The sequence below is a fragment of the Phycodurus eques genome, chromosome 14, assembly GCF_024500275.1.
Source record: "Phycodurus eques isolate BA_2022a chromosome 14, UOR_Pequ_1.1, whole genome shotgun sequence".
In the NCBI taxonomy this organism is placed as follows: domain Eukaryota; kingdom Metazoa; phylum Chordata; class Actinopteri; order Syngnathiformes; family Syngnathidae; genus Phycodurus; species Phycodurus eques.
In genome coordinates, this window is record NC_084538.1 from 19,696,029 (window position 1) to 19,714,804 (window position 18,776).

The window sequence follows — 18,776 nt, forward strand, 5'->3', positions numbered from 1 at the left end:
CCCATGACCTCAGAACTCTGGATGTGCTAACCATTTTAACCTAACCCTTTAAATTTACCCTTGCGGACACATTTCCAAGGCTCTTAACAGTAAAAAAAATATTTCTCAGGCTTTTATGCTATCAAAACGTGTTCCCATTTTGAAAAACAAAAAAATGCTAAGTTAGCTATAATTACTGAAGGAACAGCTGTGCCTTTTCACGTGCTTTTTAGGTGCATTTTAGCAAACATCTGTTACGGAGTCATTTCCTTCTGGGGTCTGATAAATGGTTACACATTGTGCTTTCAGTGGAATGCTGGACTGCGATCTTTTTCATTTTCAATTGCAGTGCTCATTGGGACTGTAATTGCTGTATTAGGATACTAATCCGTAGACCTATGGTGTTACAATATTGTCCAAGCTATAGACATTAGAATGCTCATCAAATCAGTAGAATTCAAACAAGGTGTAGAAATATCTCAATCATTTGTGGAAAGCAGATACACCTGAAAATGTATTGGAAGGCACGGTGACAAAGTCAAAGTAATGCATTCGCACACAGGGTGTCTGAGAATGAAAGGTTCAATCACTTTATTTCAAGAACTTTCAAAACACAACAAATCATGAACACAAAATGGTGACAGAATTCTTGGCTGAAAACACAAAAGCAAACTGAGGACTGTGGTCAGTGGTTCTACTTCTGGATGGGCATCAGGTCATCAATACCCTCTTCCATCTCAAGCCTCTTCTCCATCTCCACGAGCACCTTTATGCCGTCCACGACCACTTGCACCAGCTGCACCTCAGAGAAGCCCATTCTGTCAGCATTGGAGATGTCAAAGACTCCACTAGCTGCCGCAGTGTCCACCCCCACTGAAGAACAAATAACATTTCAAGGCCTGACTTGAAGGCAAATCGCATTTGAACCAAAGAAAGCTGTATACCAGTTCCACGGTTCTCAAGCCTCAGCCTTTTAAGAACATCCTCAAACTCAGGGCGTTTGCTCATGTTGGGCAGCTTCACATGCACACCAGCACGCAGACCAGTGCCCAGGTTGGATGGGCAAGTCAAGATGTAGCCTAAGTGGTCATTCTGCATGAATTCAAGCTCTTTCTCCTTGAGCTTGGACTCGACCTAAAAAGAACCAGTGCTATGAGATCAGAGTCAACATCTGTGTCATGGATTTGTTTGATTTTCTTGAACATACCTCTTGAATTCCACTGCAGAAGCGAGTCAACGCTGCCTTCATGTTGCCACCTTTCTCAATGGAGATCACTTTTAGATGCTCCTCTTCATTCACCCACACCAAGAATGTACTCCCATCATTGTGCCTTTCAAGAGAAGACATGAATTTGACTTTCTGTTTCCATGCATCGAAAACATTGGGAGGCAGTCATTTCTCACCAGACACCTCTGCCATCAGGCCAATCACGGGCCATCCCTGAGGACAGTAGCAGAGGACACACTGGCTTCTCAAACAGCAAGTGGTCGTCTATCATCTGCTGCTGCTCAGCTTCTGAAAGGCTCTTCAATGACAAGTATTTCCCATTCAGATCTCCAGTTAGTGATCCCAAAACTGCAGAAAAGGAACATTTACACATCCAAGATTGCACAAGTTCCACATTTCTGTGAGAGATATTTCTATCGTGTCAAGCAGCCCAAAACCATTACCTTCGATGGAGACCTGCTCTAGAAAACGCCTTTCTCCACGGGTGCAATGTGGCGGCAAGCGGAAGCCGCGAATGTTGCGACCCGCTCGGACACGGGAAATCAGAACATAGTTGGGGTCAAGGTCGTCACCCCCCTTGGGGGCGAAACAAGAATTACAGTACAAATCCTTACACAATGTGTCTTTATGATTAAGAAAGAACTCTGCTTTACCACGAGGCTGTCAGGGTTGAATTCACTCTTGTGCATGTCTGTTGGTTTATAACCTCCATGTTTATCCTCAATGACAAGGTCCAGCAGCTCTTTGAAGACCTCATACGACTCCTCATCGCCAGCCACACAACCCAGAGACATAGTGAATGGGGTACCTGCACACATCAACACAGTGGAATGGATAGACCAGATGGTGAAATCCTCACCAAATCGGACCGGACTGTAACATCTCCCATCGTAAAGTCTCAGAATGAACAGTTACTTTGTACCTGGATTATCCACGCCTGGCTGGATGATGCGGTCAATGGTGAAGCCATAAGGGGTTTTACGCTCACTCAGTGTTTTATACAGATCCAGTGTTAAAAACTTGGCCATGTAGTTGTTGTGCATAGTGAGATCTGGAAAGTCGTTCTCAGGTGAAAGCTTCCTCATCTTAAGTTTACCAGGCATCAGGGAGTTGATGGAGCCACCCTTTTCCAGCTTCTTCTCCATATCCACCAGCAACTTGACACCATCAACCACAATCTGGACAAGCTGCACCTCTGAGAAGCCGAGTCGGTCGCCATTTGATATGTCAAAGATTCCATCTACAGCAGCTGTGTCCACGCCACCTGAGAGAAAAAAGAAATCAGCGTACTCCAGGGAATCAAGCACACACAGGATGCCTCGCAACCAAAGGAGGATGCATGTACCGGTTCCACGTTTTTGGAGCCTCAGCTTCTTAAGAACCTCCTCGAACTTGGGGTGGTTGCTCATGTTTGGAAGTTTTACGTGTACACCAGCACGCAGACCAGTACCCAGGTTGGAGGGGCAAGTCAGGATGTAGCCGAGATGCTCATTCCACATGAAGGCCTCACCTTTCTCCTTAATCACATCCTCGAGCTGAACAAGACCAAGTAAGGTCATCACAGGATTATGCATTATCCCCCGATATTTAACCAACAATTAATGTTCAGGATTATGCATTATCCCCCGATATTTAACCAACAATTAATGTTTATCAACAAACCTCTTTGAGTCCAGTGCAAAAGCGACTGAACACGTTCTTCATGTTGCCACCCTTCTCCATTGAAATCACTCGCAGATGGTCCTCCTCGTTCACCCACACCAGGAATGTTTTGTTGTCATTGTGCCTTTTAAAGGAATAACATTCATGGTTTATCTTCCTAAATCTTATCCAAATTTAGGACATAAGCTCTTACCAGATGCCTCTGCCATCAGGCCAGTCACGGGCCATCCCTGAGGCCACCAGTAGAGGGGACACTGGCTTGTCAAACAGGAAGTGGTCATCGATTAGCTGCTGCTGATCAGCCTCTGTCATACTTTTCAAGGCATAATATGTCCCCTTAAGGTCTTCAGATAGTGTATCTAGAGCTGCAGGCAGAGCACCAAGCAAGATAAAATTATTTAGTTCTGTCCCCTGCAGTTACTAAATGGCACAATCTGGCTTCTTCATAAAGCCTGAGGCTTACCTCCAATGCAAAGCTTCTCCAAAGCACGCCTTTCTCCACGACTGCACAGTGGCGGCAAGCAGAAACCACGGATGCTGCGGCCTGTTCGGACTCGGCAGCTCAGAACGTACTTCGAGTCCAGGTCGTCGCCCCCCTTGGAAGGCAGAGCAGACATTAGATTTTTCGGCCATACCAATCAAATATTAGTCTTAAAATGCTCCTGGTAAAATGCTGCTTTACCCTTAGGTGATCTGGGTCCAGGTCAGTCTTGTGCATATCTCTTGATTTGTATCCTCCATGTCTTTCCTGAATCACAAGGTCCATCAAGTCTTTGAAGACATGGTATGACTCCTCATCTCCAGCCACACAGCCCACAGTCATGATATAGGGGTGACCTACACACATTACGCACAGGGAGAGAACAGACAAAATGCAGAATTGAAATAATAAAGTGTGGAATTAACTTAAAGCAAGGTACTGTACCTGGATTATCTACACCTGTCTGAATAACATCATCTATGGTAAAGCCGTTAGGGGTGCAACGCTGCCTCAGCGTCTTGTACATTTCCAGGCTTAAGGACTTTGCAATGTGGTTGTTGTGCTGACTGAGGTCTGGGAACTCTTCCTCAGCAGAGAACACATTAAGCTGAAGGTCAGCTGGCATTAGGTCATCAATGGGCTCTTCCTTCTCTAGCCTTTTCTCCATCTCTACTAGCAGCTTGACACCAACGACCACCATCTGGACTAGCTGCACCTCAGAGAAACCCAGCCTGTCGGCATTGGAAATGTCAAAAACCCCGTCCACAGCATCTGTGTCCACGCCACCTGATGAATGGAATGTTGATTAAATTTACTTCAAACAATTCTCTACAAGTGAGATAACTTTGACCAAAAGTTTGCATGTACCAGTTCCACGTTTCTGGAGCCTCAGCCTCCTAAGAACCTCCTCAAACTCAGGGTGCTTGCTCATGTTTGGTAGCTTCACATGCACACCGGCACGTAGACCAGTGCCTAGATTGGAGGGGCAAGTCAGGATGTAGCCAAGGTGTTCATTCCACATGAATGCTTCGCCTTTCTGCTTAATCGAGGACTCAATCTAAAACAGATGGTAATCAGGTCATCACAAGACAAAATTGATCAAACATCTTTCTCTTGATTTCTCAAAACCTCTTTGAGTCCGCAGCAGAAGCGAGTGAACACTTCCTTCATGTTGCTGTCTTTCTGCATGGAGATCACTCGCAGATGGTCCTCCTCGTTCACCCACACTAAGAATGTCTTGTTTTCATTGTGCCTTGAAAGAAAGCATGAATGTTATATGCATTCTCAGGTGAAATGCACCCACGAAGGCCAGCTATGTAGCGTCTTACCAGATGCCTCTACCGTCAGGCCAGTCACGGGCCATCCCTGAAGCCAGCAGCAGAGGGGACACTGGCTTGTCGAACAGCAAGTGGTCATCAATCAGCTGCTGCTGTTCTTCCTCGGTCATGTTCTTCAAGGCGTAATATTTTCCCTGTAGGTCTCCACTCAGTGAGTCCAGGGCTAAATTTTGAAAACTCAATGTTAGTGTTCAGTGATACGATATACAACCTGCAGCCACTTGAACCTCACAATTATCTGCACTTTTACCTTCAACAGAGAGCTTCTCAATGGCACGTCTCTCTCCACGACTGCACAGTGGCGGCAAACAGAAACCACGGATGCTGCGGCCTGTTCTGACTCGGGAGCTCAGAACATATTCTGGGTCAAGGTCATCACCCCCCTGAAGCATACGTAATACAGCAAATTGGTTTCTCTGCAGTACAAATGTTGTGGCCAAGTCATTGTGAAATGCTGCTACACCTTCAGATTATCTGGGTTGAGATCAGTCTTGTGATTGTCTTTGGCTTTGTAACCTCTATGTCTGTCTTCAATCACAAGGTCCAGCAGCTCTCTGAAGACGTCATAAGACTCCTCATCTCCAGCCACACAGCCTACTGTCATGATGAAGGGATGACCTGCACACATTATATAGTATTAGTCAATCCCCAAATCAAAGTCCAAATAATGACCAATTCTCAGGGTGAGTTAGCGTACCTGGATTATCCACGCCTGTCTGGATGACATCATCTATAGTGAAGCCATTGGGAGTTGTGCGATCCTTCAGCTTCTTATACATCTCCAAAGTCAATATTTTGGCCATGTGGTTGTTGTGCTTACTGACATCTGGGAACTCATCCTGAGCTGTCAAACCCTTCAGCTCAATGTTGCTGGGCATTAGGTCGTCAATGGACTCATCCATTTGCAGCCTCTTTTCCATCTCTACCAGCACCCTGATCCCATCGACCACCATCTGGACCAGTTTCACCTCAGAGTAACCCAGTCTGTCAATGTTGGAGATGTCAAAGACTCCATCCACAACAGCTGTGTCCCCACCACCTGATACAAATATAAGACCTCTTGGTGAACTTCAGCATTTTAAGGTTTAGTTTTGAAATAAACTACATCACATGGAGCAGATTTACCTGTACCTATTCCCCGTTTTTGCAGCCTCAGTCTCCTAAGAACCTCATCAAACTCTGGGTGCTTGCTCATGTTTGGCAGCTTCACATGAACACTGGCACGCAGACCAGTTCCCAGGTTGGATGGACAAGTCAGAATGTAGCCAAGGTGCTCATTCCACATAAATACATGACCTTTCTTCTTGAACAAGGACTCCATCTAAATATGATCAGATCATTAAGATAACCATGTGTTAAACATCAGATCCTCAAAATCAACAAAAGGGGATTAAATATTCAATGAATAAACTATAAACCTCTGCAAGTCCATCACAGAAGCGAGTGAACACTTCCTTCATGTTGCCTCCTTTTTGCATTGAGATCACCCTCAGATGGTCCTTCTCATTCACCCACACCAGGAATGTCTTGTATTCATTATGCCTTTGAATGAAAATATCATGTAAATTCCAAATGTCATATAACTATTCCAGATTAATTGCCTGCGTGTCTCACCATATGCCCCTGCTGTCGGGCCAATCACGGGCCATCCCTGACGCCAGCAGCAGAGGGGACACTGGCTTTTCAAACAAGAAGTGGTCATAAATCATCTGTTGCTGCTCAGCTTCCGTCATGTCCTTTAATGCATAGTATTTCCCCTTTAGGTCTCCAGTCAGTGATTCCAGAACTGCAAGAGCAACAGAGGATAATGTTCACATTTTCATACCAGTAAAGACTTAAAGCTTTCTCGCGCTCTCATACAGTGCAGATGCTTTTTTTGCTCACTCTGCTTGCTTCGCATCTGTTTACATTTTTTCTTGCTGATAAGCTTGTTTTTCTCAAAAAATTAGAAGCAGCGACTCCTGGAGTCGCTGCTTCTAAGCAGGAAAGGAAAAGGAAAAGGAAAAAAAATGACGCGAGTCAATGCAAAACATTGACATCAGACTTACAAATAGATTTGAGCCACTTTTACAAGACCCTGGCAAAGAATGCTCATCCCCCACCACCCCTGAAAGGTATGAAACTAAATCCATCCATCCATCCATTTTCTGAGCCGCTTATCCTCACTAGGGTCGCGGGCGTGCTGGAGCCTATCCCAGCTGTCATCGGGCAGGAGGCTGGTTGCCAGCCAATCGCAGGGCACATACAAACAGACAACCATTTGCACTCACAGTCACACCTACGGGCAATTTAGAGTCTCCAATTTATGCATGTTTTTTGGGATGTGGGAGGAAACCGGAGTGCCCGGAGAAAACCCACGCAGGCACGGGGAGAACATGCAAACTCCAGTCGGGGCCAGGGATTGAACCCGGGTCCTCAGAACTGTGAGGCTGACGCTCTAACCAGTCGCCCACCGTGCCGCCTCAAACTAAATCATTAAAGAAAAAATTTTCACCCCAAACATGAATAGTTGGTGATGCATTGAGAAGAACACCAAAGTACTGTGCTTTACCAATAACATGGTGTCTGATCTCTAAAAAAATCTAGATCACTAATCAGCACCCAACTGTTAAATCTGTCATTATACACACAGGGGCCCTGAACGTTCTCCGCAGCAGAGGTACTGAAGCGAGATTTCATTGATCTTCTAACAAAAGTGCAATGTTTGTAAGCTGAGGTTTTCATAAGTAGACCTATCCCACTAGTACGATAAGGAGATGAATGTTTCTCTAGGCTCAGTCAATTAAGTGGGTCAAAGAAGTGATTACTACACTATCTGAGTTTCATTGACAATTTCCGCGTTACTTGGGAGCGCAAACTTACAAACGTTATTGGCTGCCAACATTTTTTATTGTGTTCGTCATTCAACGGCCACAAAAGAAAACACTAGCCTTGTTGACACGGCTTAAGGACAAAAAGATGCACTTGTTCCCAAACAAATCGGAGGAACAAGAGTTAAGGCACGAGGCGCAGAGATTCATCAGTGTCATCCAAACAATCTGCGTGAATGACAGATGACCCACCACGTTGAATCTCCCACACCCCTCCCTGCCGCATTGGAGCAAAGCCCAATGCAAAACTCACTCTCTACCAGCCTAAATGCTGTTAGGTGTGACGGACAGGATAAAGACTATTGTCAATATTGAAATCCAACGCACACCACACCAAGATCTTCCTCCCATCCCCCCTCGCCTGAAACCACCATCCACTAAGATGCAAAGGAACCCTCCACCCATGAAGAATTCTATCTGCGAATATGACTGATATCTGCAGGGTGTTTTGCAGAATAAGTCAGACCCTTATGGAGATCAGGCATTTTTCATCTCTGTAATTACAAGGGAGAGAAAGTCATCAAAGAAATATGGGACAAAGAGAGTAGAACTACAAACTTAGTGAGGATAAAATGTGAATCTATCAAACCATAGTCTCCATTTATCTCTCTTTTCAATCGGGTCACTGGGTAACAAATCAATGTTGATTAATGACATCATTACAGCCTATGATTGGGACTTTTTGTGACTAAATGAAAACAGTTAACAGAAAGTCGCTGTAATATCATTTAGGAAAAGAGGCAGTGGTATTGCTGTCATTTTTTCAGCTGTAAAGAAATTATACTGGGTGATTTTAACTCTTTTGAATAGCTCTTTAGTTAAAGGTGACCCAAAGGTTATTGTTTTAATAATTCATAGGCCTCCGAGATACAATAGAAAATATATGGAGGATTTTTCAGAATTGCTGTCAGTTATTTGTACTGACAACAACTATTTTGTCATAACGGGAGATTCATGTTGGCAATAACCAGAGGTGGGTAGAGTAGCCAAATGTTGTACTCAACTAAGAGTACTGTTACTTTACAATAATATGACTCAAGTAAAAAGTAGTCATCCAACTATTTACTTGCGTATGAGGAGGAAAGTACTAAGTGAAAAAAATGTAAAGTAACTTGAGTAACTTCTGATTTATTTATTTTTTAAATCAAGAGCATGAACATCCAATAAAATTAAAAAAATAATATGAGAGTTGACACATATCTGCCACCATTTCAATTTTAAACTGCCCAAAAACCAACAACACAGGCATTGGGCCCTACAAACATTTGCGATATACTTAAATGACTGCATGAAGAAGCTGTTTGTACAGACTTAAGTGATTGAGTGTGTGCGCGACACCATATGATAGGGCTAATATTGCCATATCACTGTCAAAACAACAGAAACATCTGCAACTTACCGCAAGGTGTTTTCTCAAGTTATTAGTGGGCTGAAATAGTTTGGACAGCCACAATTTAAGAGCTGCATGACAAAGCTGATGTTTTTCAGAGTCTGGAAATTAAACACACTCACGCGGCTCTTTTCTGAAATCATCAGTAAGAACTTCAACAAGACTTGCACACTGTTTGCTGTGGTTGACAAGCTCCCAACCCCCCGAATCAGATAGCTCCAGAACTCCTAACAGTAGATAAATGAAATTAACTTATTAAACAGCTGCAGCTCATTCAGAATGCTGCAGCTCGGGTTCTGACCAGAACAAAGACGTCAGAGCATTCATTCATTCATTCATCTTCCATTCCGCTTATCCTCACGTGCTGGAGTCCATCCCAGTTATCGCCGGGTGATAGGCGGGGTACACCCTGAATTGGTTGCCAGCCAATCACAGGGTATAGACACAACCAACCATTCGTACTCACGTTCAAACCTACGGGAAATATATCTTCAATTAACCTACCCTGCATGTTTTTGGGATGTGGGAGGAAACCGGCGTACCCAGAGAAAACCCACGCAGGGACGGGGAGAACATGCAAACTCCCCACAGGTGGGGCCGGGATTTGAAACCCGGTCCTGAAGAGGCAGATGTGCTAACCAGCCGGTCACCGTGCCGCCACATCAGAGCATATTACTCCAATTCTAAAGTCTTTACAGTGGCTTCCAGTCAGCTTTAGAATAGATTTTAAAGTTCTGCTATTGGTCTATAAATCACTGAACGGTTTAGGTCCTGAATACATGAAAGAAATGCTATTGGAATATAAACCCAGTAGGGCTCTGAGATCAACAGACTCGGGTCAAATAGTGGAGCACAGAGTCCAAAGCAAACATGCTATTATGCTGCACACAAATGGAATAAGTTGCCAACAGAAGTGACGACAGCCCCAAGTGTGCATGTTTTTAAGTCCAGGTTAAGAACTCTTCTTCTTTCTCATGCTTTTTAAAGCATTTCCACTTTTAAATGATACTTCTTTCACTGTACGCTGTTTTAATTGTACCTTTATTTTTTTCCATGTTTATAAGCTGTTTTGCTTTGCTTATGGTTGGGATCTTACAAAGCTGTGTCATTACCTTGGATGGAGAGCTTCTCCACAGCATGTCTCTCTCCACGGCTGCAATGTGGCGGCAGGCAGAAGCCACGGATGCTGCGACCAGTGCGGACACGGGAACTCAGAACATAGTTGGGGTCAAGGTCCTCGGCTCCCTTAGGAGGCACAACAGAAAACAATCGTGAACATTGTCAGTTCTGTATTTGCAATATTATCAAGGTCCTGGTGACACACTGCTGCACCTTTAGTTTCTCTGGATTTAAGTCGGTCTTGTGCTTGTCAGTTGGTTTGTAACCTCCATGTCTATCCTGAATCACAAGGTCCATCATGTCTTTGTAGACATCATATGACTCCTCATCTCCAGCCACACATCCCATCGTCATGATAAAAGGGTCACCTGCATGCATTATCATTGTGTAATATGGTCAACAGTGGAAAGAGGGACATGCAGATGAACAACTTTACTTAATTGGCGGACAAGAGCATGTTATGGTAGCTACCAGAATTGTCCACGCCTGTCTGGATGACATCATCTATGGTGAAGTCATTGGCTGTAGTTCGCTCCCTCAGTGTTTTGTACATGTCCAAGTTTAAGTACTTGGCCATGTAGTTGTTGTGCTGACTGAGATCTGGGAACTCCTCCTCAGCTGACAGCTTCTTTGGCTCAGGCTGAGGCTTTTCCTCAGGTTCTTTTGAGATTCTAAATAGAAATACATGAAAGCGTGAGTCCAGAACTGGACTTCGAAGACAATTGTTATCTGGTTATACCTCTGGACGCTAGGCATGAGGTTATCAATTGGCTCTTGTATCTCCAGTCTCTTCTCCATCTCTACCAGCACCTTGACCCCATCGATAACCATCTGCACCAGCTCCACCTCAGAGAAGCCCAGTCTGTCAGCGTTAGAGATGTCAAAGACTCCATCCACGGCATCAGTGTCTACTCCGCCTGTTTGACAAATGATACATTCTTATTTTAATGTCAGTGCTTAGTTTGTGTTTCCACCACTTTGACAAAACAATCTTTAAAAATGTACCAGTTCCACGTTTCTGGAGTCTCAGCCGCTGAAGAACTTCCTCAAAGTCGGGGTGTTGGCTCATATTTGGAAGTTTCACATGTACACCAGCACGCAGGCCAGTACCCAGGTTGGATGGACAAGTTAGAATGTATCCAAGGTGCTCATTCCACATGAATTCCTCCCCTTTTTCTTTGAACAATGACTCCATCTTAAAAAACAAAAATACACCAAAGCGATTAAGTTAATAACAACTGGCATTAACATCCTTTTGACCTTGCTTTTGCTAACCACCAAATCTATTAAAAGAAAGCTAAACCTCTTTGAGTCCGGTGCAGAAGCGAGTGAACACTTCCTTCATGTTGCCGCCTTTCTGCATGGAGATAACTCGTAGATGGTCCTCCTCGTTCACCCAAACCAGGAATGTCTTGTCGTCATTGTGCCTTAAGGGGAAAAGACAGCATAATGACCGAATTTGATGCAGCTATAGGAGATATTATCATTCTCACCAGATGCCTCTGCCATCAGGCCAGTCACGGGCCATCCCTGAGGCCAGCAGCAGAGGAGACACTGGCTTGTCAAAAAGCAAGTGGTCATCAATCAGCTGCTGCTGCTCCTCCTCAGTCATGTTCTTCAAGGCGTAGTATTTCCCTTGCAGGTCTCCATTTAGTGAATCCAGGGCTGCAAAATGATTACACTCAGCCCTATCATACCTCCATCACCTGTACCTACTTTATGGACTTTCACTCGGAAAGTACTGGAAGTGAGGCCAGTTCCTTTTATTTTGCTCTCCAGTACACTGAAAAACTTTGGCTTCGACATTAGAAGTTTAACAGTTCTGCTTTTATGGGTATTTATATCCAGGTCAGATACATATAGCTTTCAAGGTAGCACCTTGGACCTTGGTTTGGTACTGTATTGGAACAGGTGATGTGTTGTTGTTCAGGTGTGAAAGTATACAAATTTGGTTTATTATTATCATTACATTGATTGTTAAGAACAGTAATGCTTGGATTTTACCTTTAGTTCGTACATACATACATTTATACTAATGTGACAGGGGGGGGGGGGGAAATGGACATATAGGAGGGTAAGGCTTGAATTTAATAAAAAGTCTATTGAGTCTCAAAATTCCTACGTTTAGACCAAGATTAACTTTTACCAAACTGATGGAAAACTAAAGGTTCAAGAAACCTCATGATCCCAAATGTACAAACTCATCTGAGAAACTGAGTGGACCTAATATGTTGTAGACTGATGTTGACATTGCCTTCTTCTAGGGTGGGCTCACTAATTTTCATTGATGTAACAAATGAAGGCCATACCAAAAGTTTGAAGATCAGAGAAACAATGTGTCAATTCTAAGATGCAACCAGATTGCTGCTGCTTCTCTTCCTTACGGCTTGTCCTGTTAGGGGTCGCCACAGTGTGTCATCTGTCATCCCTTTCCAAAGCCTATCGCCTACATCCTCCTCTCTAACACCAACTACATTTGTGTCTTCCCTCACTACATCCATCAATCTTCTCTTTGGTCTTCCTCTAGCTCTCTTGCCTGGGAGCTCCATCTTCTTCATCCTTATTATCCCAATATACTCACTATTTCTCCTCTGGACGTGACCAAACCATCAAAGTCTGCTCTCTCTAACTTTGTCTCCAAAACATCGAACCTTGGCTCTCCCTCTGATGAACATATTTCCAATTTTATCCAACCTGGTCACTCCCAAGAGCGAACCTCAACATCTTCATTTCCGCCACCTCCAGCTCTGCTTCCTGTTGTCTCTTCAGTGCCACTGTCTCTAATCTGTACATCATGGCTGGCCTCACCACTGTTTTATAAACTTTGCCCTTCATCCTAGCAGAGACTTCTGTCACAGAACACACCTGTCACCTTCCTCCACCAGTTCCAACCTCCTTGGACCCGTTCCTTCACTTACTTACCACACTCTGGACCGTTGACACCAAGTATTTAAAGTCCTCAGCCCTTGCTATCTTTTCTCCCTGTAGCCTCACTCTTCCCCCACCAACCCTCTCATTCATGCACATATATTCTGTTTTACTTCGGCTAATGTGCATTCCTCTCCTTTCCGGTGAAGGCCACCACCTTTCTAACTGTTCCTCCACCAGCTCCCTGCTTTCACTGCAGATCACAATGTCATCTGCAAACATCATGGTCCACGGGGATTCCAGTCTAACCTCATCTGTCAGCCTATGCATCACCACTGAAAACAGGAAAGGGCTCAGGGCTGATCCCTGATGTAGTCCCACCTCAAACTCCTCTTGTCACACCTACAGCACACCTCAACTACTGTTCTGCTGCCCTCGTACATGTCCTGTACTATTCTAACATACTTCTCTGCCACTCCAGACTTTCGCATGCAGTACTACAGTTCCTCTCTGGGTACTCTTGTCATAGGCTTTCTCTAGATTAACAAAGACACAATGTAGCTCCTTCTGACCTTCTCTGTACTTTTCCATCAACATCCTCAAGGCAAATAATGCATCTGTGGTACTCTTTCTAGGCATGAAACCATACTGTTGCTCGCAAATACTCACTTCTGTCCTGAGTCTAGCCGCCACTACTCTTTCCCATAACTTAATTGTGTGGCTCATCAACTTTATTCCTCTAGTTACCACAGCTGTGCACATCACGATTATTCTTTAAAATGGGCACCAGCATACTTTTCTTCCATTCCTCCCGTATCTTCTCACCCGCTAGAATTCTATTGAACAAGCTGGTCAAAAACTCTACAGCCACCTCTCCTAGATGTTTCCATACCTCCACAGGAATGTCATCCAGACCAACTCCCTTTCCATTTTTCATCCTCTTTAATGCCTTTCTAACTTCCCCCTTACTCATCATTGCCACTTCCTGGTCCACCACACTTGCTTCTTCTACTCTCCCTTCTCTCTCATTTTCCTCATTCATCAACTCCTCGAAGTATTCGTTCCATCTAGCTAGCACACTACTGGCACCAGTCAACATATTTCCCTCTCTATCCTTAATCACCCTAACCTGCTGCACATCCTTCCCATCTCTCTCCCTCTGTCTGGCCAGCCTGTATAGATCCTTTTCTCCTTTTGTGTCCAAGCTGGCATACATGTCATCATATGCTTCTTGCTTGGCCTTTGCCACCTCTACCTTTGCCCTACGTCGGATCTCAATTTATTCATTTCTCATCGGTCCTCTCAGTGTCCCACTTCTTCTTAGCTCTTTCCTTGTATGATTTCCTGTACTTTGAGGTTCATGCAACCAGATTGCTATTATTGGGAAATCCATTGTGTAGCAAGATAATAACAAAAAGCACGCCAAAACAAAGGAGTTCACCGGATTAGGGAAAGCTGTTTTCTTGTCAAGCCCAGATTTAAAGCCCATAAAATGCATTTCACCTGCATAACCCCCAAAATAATCAAAGAGGTTGTGATGACAGCCTGGAAAATCATTACAAAGAAAAATCCTAGTTTGGTCGTGGCTATTTGGTCAGGCTTGATGCAGTTATTTAAGTCCTAGTTTCATCTATTTTCATCATGTTCCTCGTACAAATATTTCTGGCGTCTAAGATGTGTATCAAATCCAGATTCACATGTCTGGAAAGCAAACTTGTGTCTGGTCACTACCTTCAAGTGTGATCCTCTCCACAGCACGTCGCTCTCCCCGGCTGCAGTGTGGTGGCAAGCAATAACCCCGAATGCTTCGGCCTGTTCGTACGCGGGCGCTCAGAACATAGTTGGGGTCGAGGTCGTCGCCCCCCTCGGGAGGCAGAGAAAATATTTACAATAAAACGTCAACATTCTTTTCAATCAAGCTCCAGGAAAATTGAATTTGTACCTTCAGTTCTTCTGGGTCGAGGTCAGTCTTGTGGATGTCTGATGGTCTGTAACCTCCATGTCTTTCCTGAATCACAAGGTCCATCAAGTCTTTGAAGACTTCGTATGACTCCTCATCGCCAGCCACGCAGCCCACAGTCATGATAAAGGGATGACCTACACTCGTCAGTGATATAGCAGCCAGTCAACAACAATGCAAAAACCCTCACCAGGTTGCAGTCTGACATGACTTTGACCAGAGCGGATCAAATTGCACCTGGGTTATCCACTCCTGTCTGAATGACATCGTCGATGGTGAAGCCATTGGGGGTACATTTCTCCCTCAGTTTGCTGTACATGTCCATAGTTAACAACTTGGCCATGTGGTTGTTGTGCTCACTCAGATTGGGAAAGTCATCTTGCACTGACCGCTCCGCCAGCTGAAGGTTGGCCATTTCATCAGAGCTAGACAAATTAAATTGAGTGAGGCCGAAAACCAGTTGGATTAAGGTAGCTCCAACAAAAACTGACCGAAACTTGACAAGTGCTTTTTCGATTTTGGGATATTTTTTTAGTAAATGCCCCAGGCTTCTGCCTATCCATTATTTGATACACGATATCACTAAAAGCCCAAACAGCAAATCTCTTAGCCGACCATCTGGGAGCTGTTAAGAGGACAAAAGGGGCTGAAAGCAACAATTCACAGAATGCTGTAATTTCTCCCAGCCAATCAGCGAATCTATTAGGGTTTTAAAATGATTTTTTAATTAAAATGTATTTTTATTGATTTAACATTTCAAATAAGTACTATTAAGGTCCAAAGTGGGCTCTTTAAGGAGTTCAATAATCTCAGGTAGGAATTGTTCGCCGATAACTTTTACATTTAAAAAATGAATTGATGTTTTTGCCAAATGATGTTGCTCTCTCGTTGAGATGACATTTTTGAACGCCAGGTTGGGTGATGACTTTGAAAGAGCAGGAATCTACCATCTGCTTTCATACAAAGGCCTATGGCAGGGGAAATTAGTACTTTGGAAGCATGTGGTGAATCTGCTATAGATTGCGGATAGAACCCTCGAGACAACCAAATAATTTCCGATGAATAAGTGAGTAATTCTTGAACATTTGGTCCAACTTACACTTGTTCCATCGTGTCTGACATGTGTGCGTATCTTCTCTTTACAGATCCAGCACTGATAATACGCGAAAAGCTGCTCAGTTTTCGGCGATATGAAGACGACCGCAGTGCCGAAAGTTTCGAAAAAGCACATTCATACGCGCGTGTGCCAACCTATATAGCCACGTCGTCAGCGCTACGAAGTGAACAATAAGCGCGACGCGCCACGACGCGCGCGACCGCTCAAAGACGTCGTGCGGTCGACGTTTGCTTTGGTCGAGAACTCGTTGCAACAAAGCTGTCATTTTCGTATGGGTGACAGGAGGAGCTTGAAGTCTTTTGAAAAACCCCATGATGCAGCACACACTCAGCTTTGCTTTGGGACAGTCTCATGCGTAATATCGCCAAGCCCGAAGCGCTGCGCACGTCATTCTTTGATAATAATAAAACAAAACAAAAACAAAAAAGTTTCATTGTTGCCTCGAACGCCGCCGAGAATTTGCGTTACTGAGTCCTGACTTCAATCCAATTGAAAATCTTTGAGGGGAGCTGAAATCTGCCACTTGGGAAAAGAACTCTGCAAATGTTCAAGAGCTTGTACAACTTGCAAAGGAGGAGTGGGAGAAAATACCATCTGAGAAGTGCAAAAAGCTTCGACAAGAAATGTTTGGAGGCTGTCATTGCTGCCAAAGGGCGTGCAACCAAATATGAGGGAGGGCTGTTAATATTGCTGCACGTGCTGTTTTCTGTTGTTTTGTTTTTTGTTGTTTTTCTTTGAAGTAAAAAAAAAAAAAAATCCCTTGTCAAATTACTTCGGACCTCCAATTAAAACATTGTTTGGAATATTTACATTGATTTCTGAAGATATTTTACACAGGTTATGCAAAAAAAAAAAAAAAAAAAATGGAAGGGGTGTCAGTGATGGCGAGCAGGATAGATAGAAAAAGTATGAGTGTGTGTGTCTCTTAACGGCCAAAGTCGATAAAATTATTTTGACTATTTCATATTTTGGACCACTGCAAAGATTTGATCAACGGTTAACATCATAGTTACAATCATGATCAATTGGATTGATACTGTTTTATGCCGCCACCATCCGGTAAAACGCAATCATTTAATCTTTCTGAACTAGTTCCTCTTCGGCCTCCTCCTCTGCAGTGGCTTCTTGGTACCGTTGGTACTCTGACACAAGGTCATTCATGTTGCCCACAAAAAAAAAAAAGAAAGTTTGAACTCATGACACGAATGAATAAGTCTGCATAACGTTCAGTGAGGAAGTGCCTCTGTATAACAATAAAATCGTAGAGTCAACTGCAACATTAAACGTCATAATCCTTGGTAGTGTTGGTTTTATAGTCATTTCCTTTAGTGCGTGTCGACATTCCTGTCACTCTCCATGGTGCTGCCAGGCCCAGGTTGAGCATTCAAACAGCCTCGGGTTTTTTTTCTCTTTGACCCCTGAGACAGCTGTGTTTGCCCTCCACTAATTCCGCTTAGCAAAAGCTATCACGGGCAAATGTCCCCTTTATTGGTTGGTGCCAGGTTAAAAAATAACAAAATCCACCGCAATTGCTTTTCCGCCTGTCCTCATAGGGTGAGCTACAGCCTATCCCAGCTGACTTTGGGCCATAGGCAGTGTACACCTGGACCAAAGCTTTGCCCTGGACTAGTTACCAGCCAGGGCGCATATAAACAAACGACCATTCACACTCACACTTACGAACAACTTAGAGTCTTCAATTAACCCAACATGCATGTTTTGGGAATGTAGGAGGAAGCCGGACTACGTGGAGAAAACCCATGCAAGTGTCGGACAACATGCAAACGAGCCGAGATTCGAACCCAGGAGCTCTACCACGTCACTGCGCTGCTAGATTTAAAATAAAAAATATTCCCCCCAAATGGTTTCCATCATTCCATCAAATGCAGAGTGCACCTTGGTCTGAACATGGGCAGAAACTGCTTTCAAGCCGACCACCGTGCAAAAGAAAACGTTTCGGAACAAAATGAGTAAGAACTGAAATGTTATGTCTTCCAGACTTCCACCCCACCAGTTCCATTGGTGCATTTATTCATTGCTGCATTGTAGTTGCACTTTTGATGTTTGGAATTGCCAATTTGGTGGATTTGTTTGTGCTTTATTATGTTTTTGTTTGTTCAAGAAAAAAAAAAAAAGAATCTTTGAGCATTGTTGACCGATGTACCAAATATGATACAGATTGAAACTTATACATGCAAATTGATATTTGAAAAAGAAAATTGCTGTTTGTTTGCTCAGAAGGATCAATAAAGGCTGCAGTTTCAAAGAATTTGTATATATATATATATATATATTAACTATGTATAGCATAGGGCCCTTTACAAGACTTTAGATTTTGTTCTACAAAAACAAAGTTTTACTCTGGTGTGAGTTCATTCCCCTCTAAAAGTGTTTACTTAGGCATACTTCTTGTGTACATTTATTCAACATACATAAATTGACATTCAAATTATTAAGGGGCGTCTTACCCCGCTTTACACTATCAGCCCAGGAGAAGGAAGTCGTAATATCAGATTATTTTGTACGGGAAGCTAAAGCAAATAGGAACAATAACATACCTATAGTACTCAAATTAAATTACATTAATAACACACAGTTAAAACTAAAAAGAACTAGAAAGCATAATATGACACCACGTGAAAAACACTAAACGTTTGAACAAATACAAATCTATAACCATTGACTCCCCGCCTTCCCCCGCAAAAAAGAAAAAACAACAACAAATATTAATTATGGTTCCACTCAATTCATTATTAAGCACAAAT

General features: G+C 43.5%; 1 protein-coding gene across 1 annotated transcript; it reads right to left on the reverse strand.

Annotated features, from left to right (window-relative positions):
- Nucleotides 1-552: 552 nt before the first annotated feature.
- Nucleotides 553-16,181, reverse strand: LOC133412575 (creatine kinase, flagellar-like). The gene is given in 32 exon segments (XM_061695995.1): nucleotides 553-852; nucleotides 924-1,113; nucleotides 1,187-1,310; nucleotides 1,384-1,555; nucleotides 1,651-1,789; nucleotides 1,792-2,015; nucleotides 2,130-2,471; nucleotides 2,553-2,742; nucleotides 2,870-2,993; nucleotides 3,063-3,234; nucleotides 3,333-3,536; nucleotides 3,539-3,706; nucleotides 3,795-4,136; nucleotides 4,218-4,407; nucleotides 4,479-4,602; nucleotides 4,679-4,850; nucleotides 4,938-5,070; nucleotides 5,151-5,305; nucleotides 5,385-5,726; nucleotides 5,819-6,008; nucleotides 6,106-6,229; nucleotides 6,302-6,473; nucleotides 10,060-10,434; nucleotides 10,538-10,737; nucleotides 10,806-10,983; nucleotides 11,072-11,261; nucleotides 11,370-11,493; nucleotides 11,560-11,731; nucleotides 14,666-14,798; nucleotides 14,877-15,031; nucleotides 15,132-15,319; nucleotides 15,994-16,181. Coding segments are annotated over 32 exon segments (5,910 nt in total). The 5' UTR covers nucleotides 16,017-16,181; the 3' UTR covers nucleotides 553-673.
- Nucleotides 16,182-18,776: the final 2,595 nt, after the last annotated feature.